Genomic DNA, 22182 nt, shown 5'->3' with positions numbered 1-22182 from the left:
TTTTTTTTTTTTTTAATGCAAGGGGAAATGTGCCCATGATCATGTATAGGGTTGGCAAACAATGTTTCTACAAGTGTATTTGTATGTTCTGTAAGAATTCCCAAGTATACACTAGAGCTGACAAAAGACAAGGTTGTAGTTACTTCTTGGCCACAGACAATCACCCGGTAGGAGCGAGTAGTTGGACCTGTGGGCTTGGGACCATGGTCATAGGGGACATCAAGCTCAATTGGCAAACATACTACACAAAAACATGGTTCTACTTTGGCAAGTAGCAAATGGGATCTTAAAAGCTTGCAAGCAGCCATCTAGATGCAACAATGGGCCTCTCCTCATCCAGAGCAAAGAAAAATGAAGAAAACCAAGGATGCATGGAAACAATTAGTCCAAGGGACTGGTACACCATGTGATCCTCAGCCTATTATGAGACCAGAAGAACTAGATGGTGCCTGGCTACCACTGTCAACCACTTGGAGAGGGATCTATGTAGGAGATCCTGGATAGAGAGGGAGAACAATGTGGAACAAAACTCAAAATGATAAACAAACAAACAAAAAAAGGGACCAGGTTTGCTGGTCTGACAGGTCTGGAATTGAACCTACTCCTGTGGCTTCCAGCCAAACAAAAGACAGGCATATGAGCTGACCATTTACATTAGGTAGACACACTCCTTGGAGCGATCAATCATGGGAGAATAGAAGGGCTGCGTACACACAAGGAGACAGCTCAAGGGGCAAGAGTGCATGGGAGGGAAGGACACAGGGAAGAGGAATCTATGAGGAAGAAGTGGGAAGAGAGCTGTTGCACTGTGGGAAACTGCAGCCAGTGGTATGAAACTAAGTGTGTGTGAAGTGCCGTATGGAAAATGAATTTGCTCTGTAAACTTTCACTCAAATCAAAATAAAAATTTTTTTTAAAAAAAGTAGAAAAGTGAGTGGGAGAACAAAGTTGAACAAAACTCAAAAGCATATAAAGACCAGGTTTACTGGTCCGATAGAACCTGTTGAGACTCCCGAGAGTATGGTCCCTAGTTACCCTTCGGATCTGAAACTAAACTCAGGCCTGTGGCTTGCAGCCAAACAACAGACAGACATGTAGGGTGAATACACTCCTTTAAGAACGATCAATCATGGGAAAACAGAAAGGGAGTATTTGCACAAGAAGATAGCTCTGGGGGCAGAAATACATAGCAAAGTAGGAAACAGAGAAGAGGTAACTACAGACAGGAAGTGGGAAGACAGCTGTTACACTGTGGGGAATTGCAGGCAATGTCATGAAACAAAATGTTTATGAACTGCTGTATGGAACATAAATGTGCTCTAAACTTTCACCCAAATCACAATAAAAAAATTTTTTTTAAAAGTATAAAAGTGAGGTTTTCATCATAATTACCCACCTTGGCTTGCTTTTTGGCTTGCTTCTTTGCTTTTTTCTGTAAGTGTTTACTTGTTCCTGAAGTAATATCATTTCTCTCTTTTATGTAACTGTCATTATCTTTTTCTTCCTCACTGTCTTTATCGTCAAACTCCATAGTCTTTTTTAGATTTTTATCATTTATACTTTTCTTGCCACTCTTAAAATATGAAGAGAATATGGGTCAAAAATAAATTTTTTCAACTACTGTTGAGTAAAAAGAGAATTCACGTTACCTATATATTTTTCTACTCCTATCCTACAGAGTCAGAATCAAGTCGATGGCAATGAACCCACTTCATTGGTTCAACTGCTGATTTGTATTGGTTTTAATTTTACACTGGATTGATTTTTTACAGTATTTGAAAATACATGCAGGACAAAATTCACTCATATAATAGAAAGCAATCTACACATACTAAGAAAACAAACAAACAAAAACAGCCAAAAAGAAAGGCAACTTCACATTCAAGTGTAACGGAAAGGAATGTAATGTATTTTATTAGATATATGCTTGTTTCACACTCTACACATATCCATTTCTAAATGAACTTTCTGTTTATAAGGGATTTACATGTCACCCCAGGTCCTTTTTATTCTTTCCTTTCTTTGAACATAAATGATAGTTTTAGAGAAAGAGACAATAAAGTAAGTTTGGTGAGACTTTAATCCTGCCAGACTAAGAGACCACTTAATTAATATGAAACTGAATGATGATTTAGCCAATAAAGTCATATCTTCTCTTTTTTACTATTATTACTCAAAGTGACTGAAAAATGAGACACACTCTATTTAACATTCATAGGCTAAGGACCATAAGGGAGCTGCAGTTAGCCTTACATAATAAAAATAAATAAATTTTAAAGGGAGTAAAATACTTCCCTATACTTAAAAGCAATCAAGTTGATTATTTAAAGAATTCTAGACACACTAACCAGTTTTAAAAAAAAAAAAAGTGTTTATCTTATTCTCAATCATAACAATTATTGTATTTCAAATAGATAAAGAAAAATTTCTACATGGGCTAAGTAATACACAAACTTAGAAAAGGTGACAAAGCTTTCCCCAATAAAATCTAACAGAGGGAAAAAAAAAATCTACCTAAATAAGTAAGTTTAATAGTCTTACCTGATCATCTAAAACTGGGAGAGACAAATCAAGGAAAGATTCATGAACCAAGGAGACCTTAACCAACCAAAAAAGAAAATGTAAAAGAAAGGAAATGATTCACATTAGACATTATGTAGTAAGATCAACCCAACCTTAGTTTTAAAATAAACAAAGGCTTAAGAAAATGAACTTAAAAAAAAACTACACAAATGCTGAGAAAGCTGGGTTAGGGGAAATAAAGCATTGAACTAACTCCTCCAAGACTTAAAAAACGTTAATGATACTAACAAAGAATCACGCATATGTGGATAGTTCAATAAAGAATATCTTACAATGTTAGACATTTCTGGTTTTGAAAGAAAAAGCTGATAAACTATACTCTATTAATATTAATAAATCAATCTAGTCATACCCACATCTACTTACAGTTCTGCATACTTACAGTTCTGCATTCATCACACATGATTGTACTAGTCAGTTCACCACCAAAGATGCGGTCCACAAAGCTTGGTGCTGATTTTTTCTTTTCATAATCTATGAATTAAAAAAAAGTGTATCAACTACCTTTATATAACTAATTAAATTTTAGAAAGTTAAAACTACTTATCTACCTAACTTTAATTTTGTATTTTTAATTTCATCTCATAGACTTTTTAACTCTATCCATAATTATCATGTTATTTTTTGTTACAGAAGTCAGCAGCATATATTTTACCTTTGAGCATAATGACATTCTCTAAAACTATCACCTTTCATTAATAATAAAGTCCTTATCCAAGATCTAATCAGTGGAAAATAAATTATGCAAGTCAGTGGAACTTCCTGTGTATCAACCATCTCCACTAGAGAAATGAGCAGACCAGACTAGGCTGATATCCTAGCTTCCTTCTAACTCTAACATTCTCCATTCAGTACTAATAAAAAAAATAGCATAGCAGCAAACTTGGAGAGAATGTATGTAACTGCTTTGTGAACTCTTAAGACTGAACTCTTTTTATCAACAACAACAAAAAAAACACTGAACTCTTTTATTTAAAAAATATTTCAGATAAAGTATTCCTTTTTAGTTTTCCCATTTCCCTGAAAATAATCTTGTTGAGTTTAATATAAAGTGATACAATCAGTTTTCTAACTATTATCTAATATAATAGTCATTGATCATGTGCGGCCCCTTAAATTTAAATTAATTAGAATTAAATAAAAATTTACTCCCTCAGTTGCATTTGGTACATTTCAAGTGCTCAACAGGTATATGTGGCTAGTGGCTACTGTACTAGACAGCAGAGGTAAAGGACATTTCCATCATCACAAAATGTTTTATTGGGCTAAGTCCTAAATCTTTAAATGCCCAATAATAACAAGAATTAAGAAAGACTGGAAGAACTAAAAGCGACTCCATGATTAATAAATCAGCCACTGCCAATCATAAAGGCAAGTATAACTCTTTTATCACTAATTATAATTCTAAGCTTTTAATAAAACTGGGGCGTTACTTTAGTTTTATGTATTTCACTGTACATAAATTGTATTTCAATAAAATGCATTTTAAAAAAACTGGCATTTTTTGCTCTATCTTTTTAAGTTTCGTTGAATATGGCATAAAAAGACTACACTACAAGATATGTTTTTCTAAAGTATTCACCTTTGGAGGACTGAATGATTTTAAAAAAACAAAAAACCCAGTGGTGAGCATCGCTAGCAATCTTCTCCTAAGGTAGAGAGGAATTCAACTATGGTGTTTTAGTTCAAAAACTCAGACATTACCTTTAATTTTATTTTTTAGTTCTTCATCCAATTTTTCCGTAGAATTACCAATTGCTTTAAGAATTCCTTTACTCACTCTCTAAAAATAATAAAATGGGTAACATATTATTGAATTTTAAATTTTATTTTCCTCAGGAAAAAAATGTAATCAAGTCAAGAAAACAATTACAATGTACCTCCACGGACTTACTCAAATAAAAATGAATAGTTCTAAAATCACACATTCAAAATTACTTCAAAAAGCTAAAAAGAACTGTACTTATAAAACAATCATTAACCAGTAAATAAGGGCACTATCTTAATTTTAAGTTCTTAACCTATTCAAACCAAAGCTTTCTAGAACATGCCTACCTCCTTTGGAAAGACCACTGAAGTATTTCATGCTAGAAGCAGAGAGGTTACGTGGGAGCTATAGGAATCAACTCCTAAGCACAAAGTCCAGCTCCATCATCACTGGGCAACCTTGGATCAGGTACTGAATCTATCTACATCCTAACTTCAGAATCTATGAAACAGAATTATAATAATAATATCTACTTTACAAGATGGTTGTGAGGACTGAGAAAGGTGATTCATATAAAACGGAGAATAGTGGTTGGCACAAAGTGAGAGCAAAATAAACATTAGTTACTGTCACTATTATATTCACATCCCCAAATACATTTTATATCTTGGTAATCAACAAAACTTTTAAATGGTAACAAAGACATCCCAGATTCAAAACTGCTAAATTACACTTAGGAGGGTGTGCTGTGACTGGGAGCTGTTTTGGGAGAAACATTATCCAATACTCACAGCTCTCCTGGTAGTACAATAGAATTCTTAATGAACAATAATGCTGAAAACATCAAGTAATCTGGAGCATCACAGAAAGAAGAAACATTTTTATTCTCTCATTCTAATGATTAAAACATACTGGTTGAAGAGGTCAGTGTAGAAAACATGCTTAAAAGTATAATGACCCTAATTCACCAGCTTTCACTTCTTTAAAAACTCTCAAAACATCAAATCACAGACAAGTTCATGAAAATGGGATTATAACTATGATAACCATATGCTAACTTGGTGTTCTTCTGCTCTCATCCCATCCAATAAGTAGCGAAGCAGCTCCTGGCTGTCTTGCTGCTGATAACCTTTAAACCGCACTGCTCTACAGGGAAAGAAAAAAAGAAATAAATTATGATTCTACTAAGATATGAATCAATGTTTACAACATTTTAGGCTTATATCTTAAATCTTATAGTGTCTCTGGTTTCTCAAAATTTCTGCCTAGTCCAATAAAACCTTGGTAGACTTAATTTTTCACTTAAAATATGTATTTCTAATCAAAGTAATACAAACAATGCTTTAATATATACAGTGAGTGCTTCTAATGCTGTTGTTTTTATTTCTCAGCATCTCACTGATGCACTAAAAGCACAATCAAAATGGATACTTACTTTTTACAGACCTGAGAAAAGAGTTCTTTAGGTGTCACAGTTCCCTTTTTAGTCTCTTGCATCTCATTAAGAAACTGGCTCATGGCCAAAGTAAGAGGTCCTGGAGGCTCAAGGTTTATTTCTAAGGGTTCCTGGATATGGAATAAAATTACTTTCTTCAGTCAAATTTTGGGCTCATTTACTTTTCCAACATGTAACTAGTTAAAATATACTGCCAATAATGTTCATATAGCTGTATTTAAAAGTTTCAAATGTTCATGTCTAGGTAAAGAAACTTTCTAGTCCTGCCAAAAGCCAAATCTGCTGCCATTCAGTTGCTTCCAACCCACGGCAACCCTATAAGTCAGAGTAGAACTGCCCCCACAAGGTTTCCAAGGCTGTCATCTTTAACAAAACAGACCAAAAATCTTTTTCCAGCAGAGCTGCTGATAGGTTCAAACTGCCAACCTTTTGGCTGGCAGCTGAGCACCTAAACACTGTGCCACCAGGGCTCCACTATTGGAACAAACAGTTTGCACTTGACTACCAACAGAAAAGTTACCAGTTTGAACCCACGCAGCAGCACTGCAAAACAAAGTCCTGGTAATCTGCTCCCATAAAGATGACAGCCAAGAAAACCCTATTGAGCACTTTTATTCTGTAACACATAAGGTCATCATGAGTCAAAACACTCAATGGCACTGGATTTGGGTTTTTTTTAATGTTAGTTTTAGATTATCAAGAACTTACTGCCATATAAGAACAGAAAACACTAAGCAAAATATAAATAAAAATAAATATGGTAAAACTCATTTGGCTGTGCAGCACTCACCTTAAAAGATGTTAAAAATAAACCAAAACCAAACTCAGTGCCATCGAGTCAGATTTGGCTCATAGTGACCCCTCCTTGGGTTTCTGAGGTGGTATCTCTACGCAAGTTGATTGCCTAATCTTCCTTCCGAGGAGTGGCTGGTGCATTTGAACCTCCAGCTTTCTGGTTAGCAGTCAAATGCCTTAGGCACTACACCACCAGAGAAAAATAGCACCAACCAAAAAACCAAACTAACTGCCATCAAATTGATTCCGATTCATAGTGACCCCCTTTGAGTTTCTAAGGAGGTAATCTTTATAGAAGTAGATTGCCCAGTCTTCCTTCCATAGGGTGGCTGGTGGGTTTGAACCACCAACTTTCTGGTTAGCAGTTAAATGACTTAGGCACTACACCACCAGAGCTCCTTAAAAATAGCACAGGTGTCAACCACTGGGAGGGGATCTATGTAGGAGATCATGAATAGAGTGGGAGAACAAAGTGAAACAAAACTCAAAATCATTTAAAGGAAAAAAAAAAGGGACCAGGTTTGCTGGTCTGGTAAGAGTCTGGTGGAACCTCTGAGACTATGGCCCCTAACTGCCCTTCAGGTCTGGAATTGAACCCACTCCTGTGGCGTCGAGCCAAACAAAAGACAGGCATATGAGCTAAACAAATTTACATTAGGCATACACACTCCTTGAAGAGATCAAGCATGGGAGAATAGAAGGGTTGTGTATGTACAGGGAGACAGCTCACGGGGGCAGGAGTGCATGGGAAGGAAGGACACAGGTAAGAGGTAACTATCGGGGCGGAGGGGAAGAGGGAAGGGAGCTGTTGGATTGTGGTAAATTGCAGTCAGTGTCATGAGACAAAGTATATGTGAGCTGCTGTATGGAAAATGAATTTGCTCTGTAAACTTTCACCCAAATCACAATAAAAATTTAAAAAAAAAAAAAATAGCACAGGACTCCACAAGTATCAGCAATATTTCCAAGAATACTGAGAACACTGGGAAGCCAAAAACTAGAGCAAACAACATGATATACACAGAAAATTAAATGTAAAAGCCCCTTATAATTTCTATTAGTCTAAAAACGTTTAACTTGGTAGCCTAAAACAAAACAAATGCAAACAAACAAGGTGGAAATGAGTGTCAATGCTTTCAAATAATTTACAATGTGGACATGCAGAGGGGAAAAGTTACTGACTGTAAGAGAATATTTTGAAGTACATACTGTTAATGCCAAATCAGGTGGTTCAATTTTCACAATTGTTCCAGACATTTTTACTTCTTTTAGTAGTTCTCTAAGCACTGGAGTTTGTGACAAGTTCTGGAATGAAGGATGAAAAAAAAGAAGAAAATTATTTTAAAGGATAATTAATTTATCCAAATATTTCTTAAGGGATTCTTCTATCAAAACAGAAAATCACTACCAACACTTTATTAAATCTACACTTAGGAAATGAAAAGCTATAGCATGCTCTTCTCTCTACTCTTTTTTGGCTGAGAAATACTTCAGTTTTCTCCAAAAACCCAATCTAAAGTAGCTGTCTCCCCCCAACCACCACTACAACCATGATTCTCTCACCACCATTTACCATCACTTGTTTAAAAAAAAAAAAAGGGACCAGATTTGCTGGTCTGATAGAGCCTAGTGGAGCCTCTGAGAGGATGGCCCCTAGTTGCCCTTCAGGTCTGGAATTGAACTCACTCCTGTGGCTTCTAGCCAAATCCTGTGGCTTCCAGCCAAACAAAAGACAGGCATATGAACTTAACATTCACATTAGGCATATACACTCCTTGTAACTACAGATTTCTGTTCTGCATTATCCTTTGCTTCTTCACCCAAGTGCAAGCTCCATAAGGTCAGGGACCATGTTTGTTTCGAACCCCACTGTATTCCAATGCTCAGCATAGTGTTTTACTTTCATCCAAAATGAAGCATTTGAGTTTTCTTTGAACACACAGAAATAAATTGCTTAAGAAAAAAAACTCAATACTATCAGTAACAGATCCTATAATATGAAGAAAGACTGGAAGATTTTTTAAAAAAGAAAAAATGATAATATTGGCACCTGCATAACTGCATTGAAGAAACACGTATTTCCCAAATTACTGAGTCCTTTCACAGTTATTTGGGAAGAATTCATGGAAGGATTTTCTTTAGCCATGTTTTCCTTTTTTTCTCTCTCTTGTTCATTTTTACTTTCTTTTTCTAATTTTTTATTTTCCAGTTCAATGCTTCCATTATCTTTTGTTGCTGCAAAAATGAGAAGGAGGAGGGAGATTTAGCAAAACATATAATACAGCTCTACCAACTGGGACAGAATACTAGAAATTACCTAACGTCATTATTTGCCACTTGTTTGTTTTTAAATGTTGACTAATCGATACAGGTAAATTACTATTCAGAGAGAAAAACCCAAAGATAAAAAATATTCAAAACTGATGTAAGTATTAATTGGACAAATGAAACCAAAGAGTATATGCTTTGATATAAATCTTCACTTTTCTACTGCACAAAAATTCTTTACAGATAAGAGTATCACACACCTTGAAAAATTTAAGTAGAAAACAATCAAATAGAGAATGTGGACATATAATAAATTTTCAAATGAATTCTGCAGGTCAAAACCAATCCAGATGTGAAGAACTCACAATTCTGGCTCTGGCAAAGATACTTCTTTGACCATCCTATGACACTTTCCCAGCAAAAATCTAAACAAGCTTAAAGCAGATGATGTAAGACAACCCAATTAACTCAATTATTCATGAAAAAAAAAAAGTAAGATGTATCAGGCTACCAGAAGTACTTTACTTTTATAGCATTCCAACAAATGAACTGAAATCTTGCTATTATAAAACGTAAGAAGTTACTGGCCCATTACCTCAGTCTAGAGTCTTCATTAGGAACTCTGGTAGCATAGTGCCTAAGGCACTTGACTGCTAACCAGAAGGCTGGCAGTTCAAACCCACCAGCCACTCCTCAGAAGGAAGATGGGGCAATCTACTTCTGTAGTGGTACTGCCTCGGAAACCCAAGGAGGGGTCGCTATGAGTTAGGGCCGACTCGACGGCACATAACAACAACAACAACAGAGTCTTCATTACATCTGACTAGCTTATTTCTCAGATCCCTTCTAAATCAAAGCCAAGAAAACAAACTCACTACCATTGTGTCAATTACAATTCATAGCAACCCCTCCTTAGGTTTCCAAGGTGGTATCTCTATGGAAGTAGATTGCCCAGTCTTCGTACCTTATTAATTATATACGTTTCCAGTTTTACATTCTTAACCAAAAATTATTTCATTATTTTGAAGCCAACTATAACTAGTTTTAAGGAGCTCTGTTGGTACAGTGACTAAAGCATCCAGCTGCTAACTAAAAAGAAGGGCAGCAGTTCAAACCCACCAGCCACTCTGAGTGAGAAAGATGAGACAATTTGCTTCCACAAAGATTTACGAAAGCGTTGGAAACTCTATGGGGCAGTTCTAATCTGTACTATATGGCCACTTTGAGTCAGAATTGATTTGATGGCAGTGGGTTATAACCAATTTTACCCAGCTATATGGCTGACAACCAGAAGGTGAGAGGTTCAAACCCATAGCTACTGGGAGGTAGATAAGGCAAACTACTTCCATAAAAGATTTACAGCCTTGGAAACCCAGTGGGGCAATGGGGGTTACTATGAATTGGAATTAACTCAACGGCAGGGGGTTTTTATACGTAAATGCTGGAGTGGTATAATAAACCTAAACATCAGTACATATGAAAGTCAACATTACAGTATACACTAAGAAATAAATTATTTTTACCTGATTTTGAAGTTGTAATATCGGCTTGTTTTCTAATATAATCAACCACTTGACCCAATCGATTTGAACTACAATACTGGACCTCATCATCACACATGTAACACCTGTCTCCCAAAAGATCAGAGAAGAAAAATGACAAACAGACAACTAAAAGAGGGGGCCAAATTATAAATCCTAGACTACAAAATGTGTAACCACCAAATTACTGTATTAAACGGAAAATAAAATTCCTTTATTTAAATAAAAATTCATTATGTTTTCTCAAAAAAGACCATTCATATTAATTTTGGTTTCCTTTTACTAATGTTAGTCAGAATTTTGGCTATATATACTGTGAAAAAACTCCAAATAAACATTTTACTGTGATGGTTATTTATAACACTAAAGTCAAAAGGTTTTTAATACGTATTTCAAAATACATATACATAATTCAAGATACCAATAAAATTAACAAATTTTATAGCCAATAATGAACAATGCTGCAAAAAATACATGGATTTTAAAGATGTGAACACCTGTTTTAATGATGTTACAATACAGGAAATACAACATACTAGACCAAGATTTATTTTTATGCAAATTCACTGCCAACATTTTACTATATTCTCAGTTTATCTGAAATTGTTCTTAGTGTCCCAATTTTTAAAACTAAAAAGTAGTTCACTAAATGCCTTTTAATATCACAAGAAAGAAAAAACTAAGGGTGAAGATTCCTAACTCTTCTACATGCTATAATTTTTGTTTGTCAAACTAAGCAAAAGCTTCACATAGCATCCCATTCTCTAGCATTCTGAAAATGGAGTATCTAAACAAATATTCCAAATATTTCAAATATCTCTATTCTCCAACATTTCAAGGAATTTCTAGTTAATGTGCACAAAGTTGAAACTCACCACACACTCCAATTGTCCAGATTAAGAACCAGGCAGTGAGGTTCAGATCTCGGTGTCATATAGTGCTTCAGGGCATGCTTCTCCTGAGAATTTCTGCCACAGCCCTAGAGAATCATAACCACAAACCTCAAAGTCACAAAAATCCATAGAATGAGGAAAGAATTCATAATATATAATAAACAAGGAAGTGGCTCAAGTAATTCTGCCATTTATACAATTTTGAAAATAAAATATCAGCAACATAAAAATTTTGAAAATAACACATAACAAAAGTATGGACTTCTGTTAAAACTTGAGTATCTATATGCAACTAAGGACCTTTAAGAAAACAGGTATTTAGAAAATCATGCACCCTTCCACTTCAACTTGTCTTCTCCAGTGCAATTAAACCATGCTAATTTAGTCATTCATTAGGTCAGGTTTGGACTATGCCAAGGCCTCCTAACTGTTCTCTTGACTTTAGCCTCCTCCATATCCCTATATTTTTTTTAGTTTAATGTTCTTAAAACAAAGCTCTTTTCAGATAATTCAATTCAAAAATTATCAATTGTTCTTAATCTCCTAATGAACAAACCCAATTCCCTCTGACCCCAACTTGACCTCAACATAAACTCCCTTATTCTCCTATTCACATACTTTATACCATCTAAAAACTCAATGAGCACTTTCGCAGCTATACAATTTTGCTCATTTGTCCTGGAATCCTTCACTGTTACGGCCACCTGGTCAAATCCCACCCATTCTTCAGGATTTTCTTCAAAAACAAAATTCTCCCAAAAGTCTATGCTTAACCTCCCAAATAGGAAAATATTTTATCCTTCCTATAAAGACATTCCTACAAAATGCTGTATAAATTCCTAGTGGCATTCCTTATTTTCTACCTTGTATTGATGTTACTAATGTTCATCTCTTTTCTCCCTGGATTGTAAACCCTGAAGGTATCAATTATGTGTATTAACCTATTATCAAAAGACCTAGCTCACATTAGAGATCAGTAAGTATTAAACAAACAAGTAACTGGAAGCTTTTCAACTAAAAGATGTATAGGCTTATTCATAAAAGAACATAAGCAGATTTTTGCTTCCAACTTGTTAGCTCACTGCTAAGAAATGCATCTTTGCTGTGTATCTTTCTGAACCAGGCCACAAAACCTCCTTGGACCACACTACAATAACTAGTTCTATTTTCACTGAAGCTAAAAATGTACTTTAACTCAAAAAAAAAAAAAAAAAAAAAATTGGCTGTAAGCCTCATCTTGAAGCTCAGCCTAGTAACCCAGTTTCCTAACATATAAACTTAACTTGCAACCACTAAGGGTGGTGTGGTGTAGTAAATTACTTTGTATCTCTTTTCTACCCATAAGTCATTGTAAACTCAGTGGTGGAATGAGCAACTGAGGAGCTCCTGATTGCTGAAGCTATCCGCCTGGGTTATTTCTGTTGGGCGTGGCACAATACAATGTTCTGGGAGGTTCCCACTCTCTCTCACGTGCTTAGAGTTCTGATGCTGTGATTGGCTAGTTTGACCACCCTTCCGAGCTCAAAAGGAGGCCTCCTGGAGGCAGAACTTGCTCTGACTGCTGGTTGAGGAAGATGTGCTGCTGAAAGAGACATGCGCTGCTGGGAAAGAGATGCAAGACACACGCATTGCTGAGTGAGACACCGAGGGACACGCACTGCTGGGGGGGACTGTGAGAGACTGTTGGCTGAGACACGGTGGGCTGGGAGAGAGACTGAGCGTTCTTCCTGAACTTGAGTTGTAGCCTGGTGCTTCCCTAATAAAACCCGTAATCCATGAGTTCTGTGTGGCCACTGCAGCGAATTATCGAACCCAGGAGAGAGGTGGTGGGTGCTTTGGGAGGAACGGTTGGAGAAAAGACTGGAGGGAGGCAGCATGTCTGGCCTCTCAGGAATAGGCCTTGGGCTATTGATAGTAATTCTGTCTTTCTCTTGTGGGATTAGAGGAGGTCAGAACATGTGGCCTCCTTGCCGTTTTAGCAGGTGGCCAAAAGACCCTGATGTTTAGTACCATGTGATACTTGTAAGTTAGTATAATGGACCCTATGGTGTGCTGCTCAGATCCCCCATTGAGAAACTAATTCTCCTGATTGCCAGGAATGATGCTTGCTGACAGCCCACAGCCCAGTCAATCCCCAGGAATTATCCTCAACCAAAAGCAAAGGCCACATGCAATGGCTAGTTAATGAGCAAGTACAAAGACCTGATCCCTTGTCTTAACTTAAAACATCTAGGAAGGGCCAGAGTTCGCAGTGGGATTGTCTGAGGCCCTATCGTAACTGCCTTTTAGTTGAACTTCTCCCTCTGCCTAATCCTGCTTTCTTCACTCTGTACCTGGTGTGGTATTTGAGAATATTCCCCAATAAACCATCTATACCCAAATTTTCATCTCAGAATCTGTTCCTGAGAGAATATGACCTATGCCAGCTGGCATCTAAACATCCATGCTGTTTTAAGTAATACACTGTAAAACAAAAAAGAAACCTGTTGCCACTGAGTCAATACCAACTCATGGCAACCCCATGTATTACAGAGAACTCCACAGAGTTTTCTAGGCTATGTTGTTGTTGTTGTTGTTGTTAGGTGCTATTGAGTCATCTCTGACTCACAATGACCTTATGTACAACAAAACAAAACACTGCCCCACTGTGTCAATCCATTTTGTTGAGGGTCTTCCCCTCCCTTGTTGACCCTTCATTATACTCCAGTATTCTTGGCTATACTCAAGCACAACCATTTGCACCACCCAAACCCAAACCCAAACCAAAACCCACTGCTATCAAGTCAATTCCAACTCATAGCAACCCTACAGGACACAGCAGAACTGCCACATAGGGTTTACAAGGCTGTAAATCTTTATGGAAGCTGACTGCCTCATTTTCCCCCACAGAGTGGCTGGTGGTTCAAATTGTCGACCTTTTGATTAGCAGTCAAATGCTTTAACCACTATGCCACCAGAGCTCCTACCCAGGAACCTGAAAAACGTTCAAAGAGTTTCTAAAATCCCGTATTGATCAAAATTTAAGCATACCTGATGGCCACATTTAAGACATAGCCAAACTGAAGAGTTTTCTTCTGTTTCCTCTTCAGATTTATCTTTTACTTTATTGTCCATCTTACAGTCTTGGCAAATATTCCATTCCACATTCACTAAAGCCTTTTTCAAATTACCTTGTTCCAGTCCTTTTCTAATGTGTCTGCACATAGGTTCTATTAAAATAAATAAAGAAGTACACAAAACCAAAAACGGTTTTTCAGTTAAGCTCAGAACTTATCTTTCATTCAAACATCAAAAATTAATTTACTTTATGAACTGATAATCTGAAATTTTATTTTTGTTTGATATATTACATTAGGAGATGATTATGTGAGAAACAGATTTTATACAAATGTGAAATTTTACTTTGTATAACTCCCCATAAAAATCACTTCAATTTATTTAGCTGCTTCCTTTTCCTTGTCAGGAAGCCTAAGAGCCACCAAGTCATAGCTCTTCTCCTTGAATAGTTCATAGTCTGTTAAGGAAGATACCCACTAAATACTCACTGCCATGAGTTGGTTCTAACTCATAGCGATGCTACAGGACAGAGTAGAATTGTCCCAGAAAGTTTCCAAGGCTATAAATCTTTACAAAAAACAGAATGCCTCAATTTTCTCCCATGGATCAGCTGACAGATTCAAACCATTGACCTTCTGATTAGCAGCCCACTGCTTTAACCACTGTGCCACTAGAGCTCCTGGTAGGAGAGATAGATAGATAAATAAATGTGTAAAAATCTCCAAAACAAACAAAACTCAAAATCATTTGGAGGGGGAAAAAAGGGGAGGGGGACCAGGTTTGCTGGTCCGATAAAGCCCGGTGGAACACTGAGACTATGGCCCCTAGCTGCCCTTCAGATCTGGAATTGAACCCACACCTGTGGTTTCCAGCCAAACAGAAAACAGGCACATGAGTTGAACATTTACCTCAAGTAGATACATTCCTTGGAGAGAACAATCATGGGAGAAAGAAGGGCTGCTTATGCACAGGGAGATAGCTCGGGGCCCGAGCGCATGGAGGGATAGACACAGGGAAGAGGTTACTATGGAGAGGAAGTGGAAGGGGAGCTGTTGCATTGTGGTAAACTGTGGTCAATGTCATGAGATAAAGTATATGTAAACTGCTGTATGGAAAGTAAATTTGCTTGGTAAAGCTTCACCCAAATCACAATTAAAAATAAATAAATAAAATATTTGTTGAATGGAAAAAAAAAAATCTCCAAAACACACTACAGCAGCACAAGAAAAGGCTAAGGTTGCCAAAAGTTTCACAGGGGAGATAACATCTGGGCTGTCTTGGAAGATATTGAAATAGAAATTTCTGATTTGAGCACTTAGTATGAGCCTGGAACTATGCTACATGGTTGTATACATTATCTCATTTAATCCTCACAACCACCCTAAAAGAAAGACACTATTATCACCAATGACAGATGAAAAAAACGAAGATTTATGCGTAAGGACACTAAGTGGCTATGCTAGAATTTGGACTCATGTCTTTCTGATTCCAAAGCTCACATTATAAACCAAGATCTTGGGGAGTGACAGTGTGAAAAAGCAACATTCCATGAACAAAGGCATGAAGGAATAAACGTAAATGCTGTCTCCCCAGAACGACCAGTGATAAGGTGTAGCAAAGTCACATATGTGTGAAAAATGAACAGCTGATCATGAGGCTGAAAACCCTGTTGGGGCCAGATTAAGTAAAGGGCTTCGCAAGTTACTCTAAACGGCTTGAATTGTTTCAAAGGTCCTGGCAGTTTAGAAAGTAGTGAAAGGGCACAGTTAGCTTTAGTCCAATGAGATTACAATTCACCACAAGAAGAAATATAAATACAAATGAGATCATGTGAAAAAATCCTGAACCCCAATAGTAGCCAAAATATAAACTAAGAAAAGGAGATACCTTTTTTCAACTAATAAATCAGCAAATATTTTTACAAATGATATTAACTACTGTAGGAGCTCTGGTAGCATAGGGTCTAAGGCACCTGACTGCTAACCAAAAGGCTGGCAGTTCAAACCCACCAGCCATACCACAGGAAAAAGATGGGGCAGTCTGCTTCCATAAAGATTTACAGCCTTAGAAACCCTATGGGGGCATTCTACCCTGTCCTATAGGATCACTATGAGTCAGAATTGAGTCAATGGTAGCAGGTTTGGGTTTGATTTAGGGAAATGGGCATTTTATTATGCTGCTGTTGCTATTTTATTAGCCGTTGTCAAATCAGCCCCTGACTCATGATGATCCCAAACACAACAGATTGGACCATTGTGATCCAGAGTCTTCACTCGCTGATTTTCAGAAGTATGTCACCAGGCCTCTTTTCCTAGTCTGTCTTAGGCTGGAAGCTCCACTGACATTTGTTTAGCATCATAGCAATACACAAGCCTCCAATGACAGACAAGTGGTGGCCAGGACTTTTCATTAGTAAAACATTTCTGGAGAGTAATTTGGCAATAGCATCAAAAAGACCTTGAAAATATTCATACCATTTGATCCAGCAATTCCATTTCTAGCATTTATACTAAGGAAATAAGTACACAGAAATTTAGCTACAAAGATGTTTTTACTGTTGCTTCACTCACACCACTAAAAAGTTAAAGACTACCTAAATTTTTAACAGTAGAGTATTATCTACATAAGCCATGAAATCTGCATTCATAGTCCTTTACGTCAATGGAATACTATGCCAATAAAAATAATATAACAGTCTCTTAAATGACATATAAATATTAAGTTAAAATGCATGTTACATAAGAATAATGTACACTTTGTGTTCTATATATTTAAATAATACATATCATTTGGTGATATAAATGTTACTTTAAAGATTCAATTATTGAAATATACCTAATGATTCAGAAGAATCATCGATTGGAACAGTTTTTCCCTTTGTCCGTTTCTTTCCCATGTTGGTACTTTATGGATGGCTTAATGACACAAAGTAACAATCTAGAAAACAAGATAAAATTAGCTTGACCAAAAAAAGATATGTTTTATATTTCTCTAGAAGATAGTAATATAACTAAACCACACATAAGATTGTATTTTGTGTGTAGCATACTATAATTTATAAAGACCACTCACATTTATCATTTAATTTTCAATAAGAATTCTGTGCAGTAGGTAGAATAAGTAGTTACCTCTTTTTCACAGCTTGAGAAATTGATACTTAGTAAACTTAAGAGATTTTTTTTTTATAAACAAAAAAGTGAGGCTAAAGCATAAATCTTCTCACACAGATACTGAAGTCTCAGCCCTTTACATTATTAGTAATCTAATTCCTCATTACATAAATATGGAATGTTAGTGGCACTTTTAAACCTCAGACTGATTTCCTTTCCTTCAAACCTTCTTTTCTTACCTCTGCCATTTATGTAAATTGATTTTTCTAAGAAAAATTAAAAATAATTGAGGAATTAGAAAATTAGCAAAATAATTTCAAAATCAAATACAAAAAGTGGTATGCTATTCTTCATTTTCCACACCAGGATTTCCTATGGTGATTAAATAGTAGAGAACTGATTACAAATGCATTCTCAACTATTTACACTACTATTGCCAAAACCAGTTTGGGAGGCTATGACAAACCCTCAATTGCACATCAAACCTTCACCTCTTTAATTAACAATTCAAAATAAGAAAATGTGAAAAGTGCTGAAAATACATATACGTCTACCTACCTTTACATAATAGTATTAGTTTTGAAAAGTTGTATTTTACATGTGTTAAAATAAATTATGAATGTCAAAATCACTTAAATGACTGACTCTTACTTCACCAGAGATGTTGATTAAAACTCTGATTACACATGTGGAAAGTGTGGCTCAGGGCACATGTTTTGAAACATTGCCTAGTCGATTCTGATAAGCAGCTGTCATCACTGCTGTGGCATAGAGTCTTAGATGTATTCCTCTTTTAGCTCTTAATAGATTAATTAAAGATAATTCAAAAGGTTTATATATTTTTTTTTTAAAAAGTGACACATCAAGTAAATGATAAGAAAATCTTCCCAAGGATAATCTAAAATCTTCACAAAATAAATGAACATACTAATAACAAAAGAACACAAAGTATGTGGGTATAAATGAAACAAGGTACATTTTACATACTATTCCTTATCTTAAAAATGGCGTTTCAAGTAATTTATGTTATCTAGAACTGTAGATTTTATGGGAGTGGGGAGGAGAAGCACCCAAGTTCTTGCCACCAATCTAACTCCTTCTAATCTGTGCTGTATTACATACAGTACCAGATTCATCTTCCAATACTGTCATTTCCATCATATCACTCTCTTGATTGCAAGTCATTATAGTTTCTCTGTCCAAACTCCTACACTTTACACTCATGGTACAAATTTGGCCCCAACACTCTGGTAATCATGACTCTCATTATTCCTCAACAAAGAACCACTAAGTTTTTAGCTTTGCTTTTTGTTTGCTTGTTTTTAATATTTTTATTTGTGTGTGTGTGTATGTGTGTGTGTGTTAAAATACATATAACAAAACATTTACCATTTCAATACGATATTATCTAGTGCTTTTGGTCTCCAAAGTCCTTCAGTAAACATTATCTCATTTGACTTTCACAACTCTTTAAACCACTTCCCTAAATGAGGAAACTCAGAAACAAAACAGTAAAGGATCACAGGGTGGCAAAGATGGAACTAAAACCCAGATCTTTAGGTTCCAAGACCACCACTCTTTCCCTTACAATCAAGCCAGTCTCTTCAGTATCCTCCTCTCCAAAACACTCAGCTATATGTCTTGGATTTCTAGCAGGAATGTTCTCTCCATCTGCCAAAATCTTACCAATCCTCCAAGCTCTCCATCTCAATGAAAACTTAGCCAGGCTTTCCATTGTAAATAAACTTTTCTGGTGAACTTTCCCAGTACTTGTAGTGTGCACTGCTCAACTTGTCTCCTAATTAGAAACTCTAGCAGTTTTTTAAATCTTTGATCTGAACTTATGTTATTTCCCTAAGGAGCTCTGTTGGCGTAGTGCCTAAAGCATCTGACTTCTAACCAGAAGTCTGGCGGTTCAAACCCACCAGCCACTCCACAGAAGATAAACTGGACAATCTACTTCCATAAAGATTTACCGCCTCGGAAACTCACAGGGGGTCGCTATGGGTCGGAATCGACTGGATGGCAGTGACTTTTGTTTTGTTTTTTTTCTGTTATTTCTCTCCTTGTAATCTAAAGTTCTACCAGAAAGAAATCATTTTAGGCATTTCTTCTGAATTGCCTATAGCACCTAGTAGAGCGTGAGTACATTATCCTAGTAGGGTGTCAGTACATAGTACAAACCAAAACCAAACTCACTTCCCGCTCACAGCAACACCTCCTGAGGAGTGGCTGACAGGTTTGAACTGCCAGCCTTAGAACTATCAGTCCAATGCCTTGGGCATTACGCCACCAGAGCTCCCTAAACCACCAGAGTAGACCCTCAAAAATATTTCCTGTATTTTAGTAGAAAAAGAGAATGGTACCTGAGCCATGAAGGATGGTTATAAGGTACAAAGGTGGGTACATAACAATGAAGCAAACAAGTTCTGGTGAAAAAGAAAAGGGTGGAGAGTGAAGAGGTCTGCAGGACCGAAGACAGCACTAGTAAATCTGGTTTGAGAACTGCCGGAGCCCAGTCTCCAAAGAAAAACTTGAAAGACGAATTGTAATTGCTGCAGGCAGAAAACAGTAGGGATCACTTCAATGACGTGTAAAGAGCTTCAGTAAATTTTTGACAATTATAAAAAGCATGAGTCTGGGAATACTGTGAATACCATTTAACAAAAATCTATTATATTTTTCAGATGTGTCTTCAGACGAGAATTAGATTCTTGGCCAAATTACTCATGGTGGGGCGTCACACAAAATCCAAATCAAAGCTAGTCTTTCCGGTTCTCGTTAATTTTCTGCCCTCCCAGTGTTCCCCTGCCTACTCTGTTCCACTGAAAATGCAAGTGTAGGAAACTTAGGCAACAGATCTAAAATGTAGCTTTCAAGTTTTGGGTAGTTCGATCCTTCCCTAGGAGCATTCAGTCGAGTAAGTGACGGATGCTAGTTTTCTCATTAACCACCACGTGGACGCGGCTATAAAACCCAGCCCAACCTTAGGGTGCTCCGGGTCGCGCACCACCCACCCAGTCGCGCGGCATTCGCCACACCTCCCCTTCCTTTCCAACTGCTCCGTACCCATGGGGGAACCTTGGGGTCTACGGGGTCAAAAGGAGTACCAACAACTCATTGGCCAGCTCCAGGAAATGACAGCACAAACAGCCAATAAGGACCAAGACAGAGCCAGGTAATCGGTTTAAGGAAGACAGGCCACCGAAAACAGAACGAGGTCGGGGGAGAAAATTCGGGACTCTGTCAGCGCAGGCAGTCTTGTGAAGAGTGACTGGCAGTAAATGGGGCCAGAACTCACCCACGGCAACAGCGACCATAACTGCATCCCCTACTGGGTTTTTGGGCTGAGCAGTCAGCTCCTCCTTCTCCCAGTGACGACTGAAAAGCGACAGAGCCCAAAGCCAGAGTGACCCCTAGAAAGGTACAACTTCCGGAACGAGGCATTATGGGAAGTGGCTGCGGGCCCATAGGTTCTGCGGCACTTACGCTCGGTAATCTGCGCCTACTAGCGCCCCGCGCTGGATGTTCGGTTTTCTCAGCAAGAAAAAGATTCCCCCCTCGGATATAAATATGGCGTTATTTAAATCCCTCAAAAAGTGTGGGTGAATATAAATAAATTAATACCTGTTGTCTTCCAACTTACCTTTCTTAAACACTTTGTATCTGAAGTCGAGCTTCTTAAACACTATATCTGAAGTTGCGGTAAGAAGGGAAAGGAACATTGAAATTCACTTGTGTCCCTAATTCTGCACTGTTGATTTCTCATATTCAGTACGTAAATTGTGTTGAATTAACTCTGCTGTGCTACGTCAGAATAAAAAGGTAAAGCAGTGAACGCTACTTTTAAAATAAAGAAGCTATTAAAGATCTACGGAGGATAAAATTTTCAAACATTTACAGTTTATTCGTTCAAATATGTAAGTGCCCACTTGTTCCAATCCCTCTGCTTAAATGAGTTAAACATAGGCTTTGCCCTTCTGGAATTTATCGGATGAAACACATATTCAGTAAGAAAATACCAGTGCTAATTTAAAAATCTCGGAAGGAAGGTTGGGCAATCCTACTTCCATAGTGATACTGCCTTGGAAACCCAAGAAGGGGTCGCTATCAGTCGGGGCCGACTCGACGGCAAACAACAACAACAATTTAAAAATAAGCAAAGGATGTAAACAAGTAACTCTCAATAAAAGAATTGGTCATAAAATATATGATTAAATACTCTTGCTTCTGATCACTAGAAATCAGAAGTAAATTAAGATTTATTGAACAAAACAAAAACATTTAGTTAGATTCGGGGAAAAACTGCTCTTTGATCACTTACTACTGCTGATATATAATTTTTTAACCTATCTTCATTAAGCTCTAGCCACACTGGCATTTTTTTGTGTTGTTTCCTATTCTAAAGTACAGTCTTAAGGCAATAGTACTACTACCTGCTTCCTCTGCCAATGCTCTTCCCCTTGATCTATCATAGTTTGTGTCTTCTGTTCACATCTTAAAAGTCACTTCCTCACAAGGTATTTGCTGATCAACCAAAGCAAAATAGTCTTCAGATCATTCAAATCACCCTGTTTACTTCTCTGACCAGCAATAATTACCAGCTGGTATTTTTCTTTCATATTTGCCTATATACTTGTCCCTCTGACTCATCACACATCCATACATGTGCAAATATAAGCTTTTTTTTTTTTTTTTTTTTAATTGTGATTTGGGTGAAAATTTACAGAGCAAATTCACTTTCCATACAGCAGTTCACATATACTTTGTC

At 36.9% G+C, this 22182-nt stretch overlaps 1 protein-coding gene across 1 annotated transcript in view; it reads right to left on the bottom strand.

The window, feature by feature from the left end:
* Nucleotides 1-17197, bottom strand: part of USP16 (ubiquitin specific peptidase 16) — a 35373-nt gene extending 18176 nt beyond the window's left edge. Inside the window, exons 1-12 of the mRNA XM_007943511.2 lie at nt 17137-17197; nt 14275-14453; nt 11227-11330; nt 10334-10437; nt 8593-8777; nt 7752-7847; nt 5727-5857; nt 5350-5437; nt 4288-4366; nt 2966-3057; nt 2542-2598; nt 1397-1573 (exon numbers count right to left, since the gene is read on the bottom strand). Coding sequence (XP_007941702.1) covers nt 1397-1573; nt 2542-2598; nt 2966-3057; nt 4288-4366; nt 5350-5437; nt 5727-5857; nt 7752-7847; nt 8593-8777; nt 10334-10437; nt 11227-11330; nt 14275-14453; nt 17137-17197 — 1353 coding nt within the window. The remainder of the gene's footprint in view (nt 1-1396; nt 1574-2541; nt 2599-2965; nt 3058-4287; nt 4367-5349; nt 5438-5726; nt 5858-7751; nt 7848-8592; nt 8778-10333; nt 10438-11226; nt 11331-14274; nt 14454-17136) is intronic.
* Between the last annotated feature and the right edge of the window lie 4985 nt (nt 17198-22182).

The sequence above is a fragment of the Orycteropus afer genome, unplaced genomic scaffold (assembly GCF_000298275.1).
Source record: "Orycteropus afer afer isolate SDZICR_OR568_19922 unplaced genomic scaffold, OryAfe1.0 scaffold00108, whole genome shotgun sequence".
NCBI classification, from domain to species: Eukaryota; Metazoa; Chordata; class Mammalia; order Tubulidentata; family Orycteropodidae; genus Orycteropus; species Orycteropus afer.
This window is presented reverse-complemented; position numbering and strand designations above follow the sequence as displayed.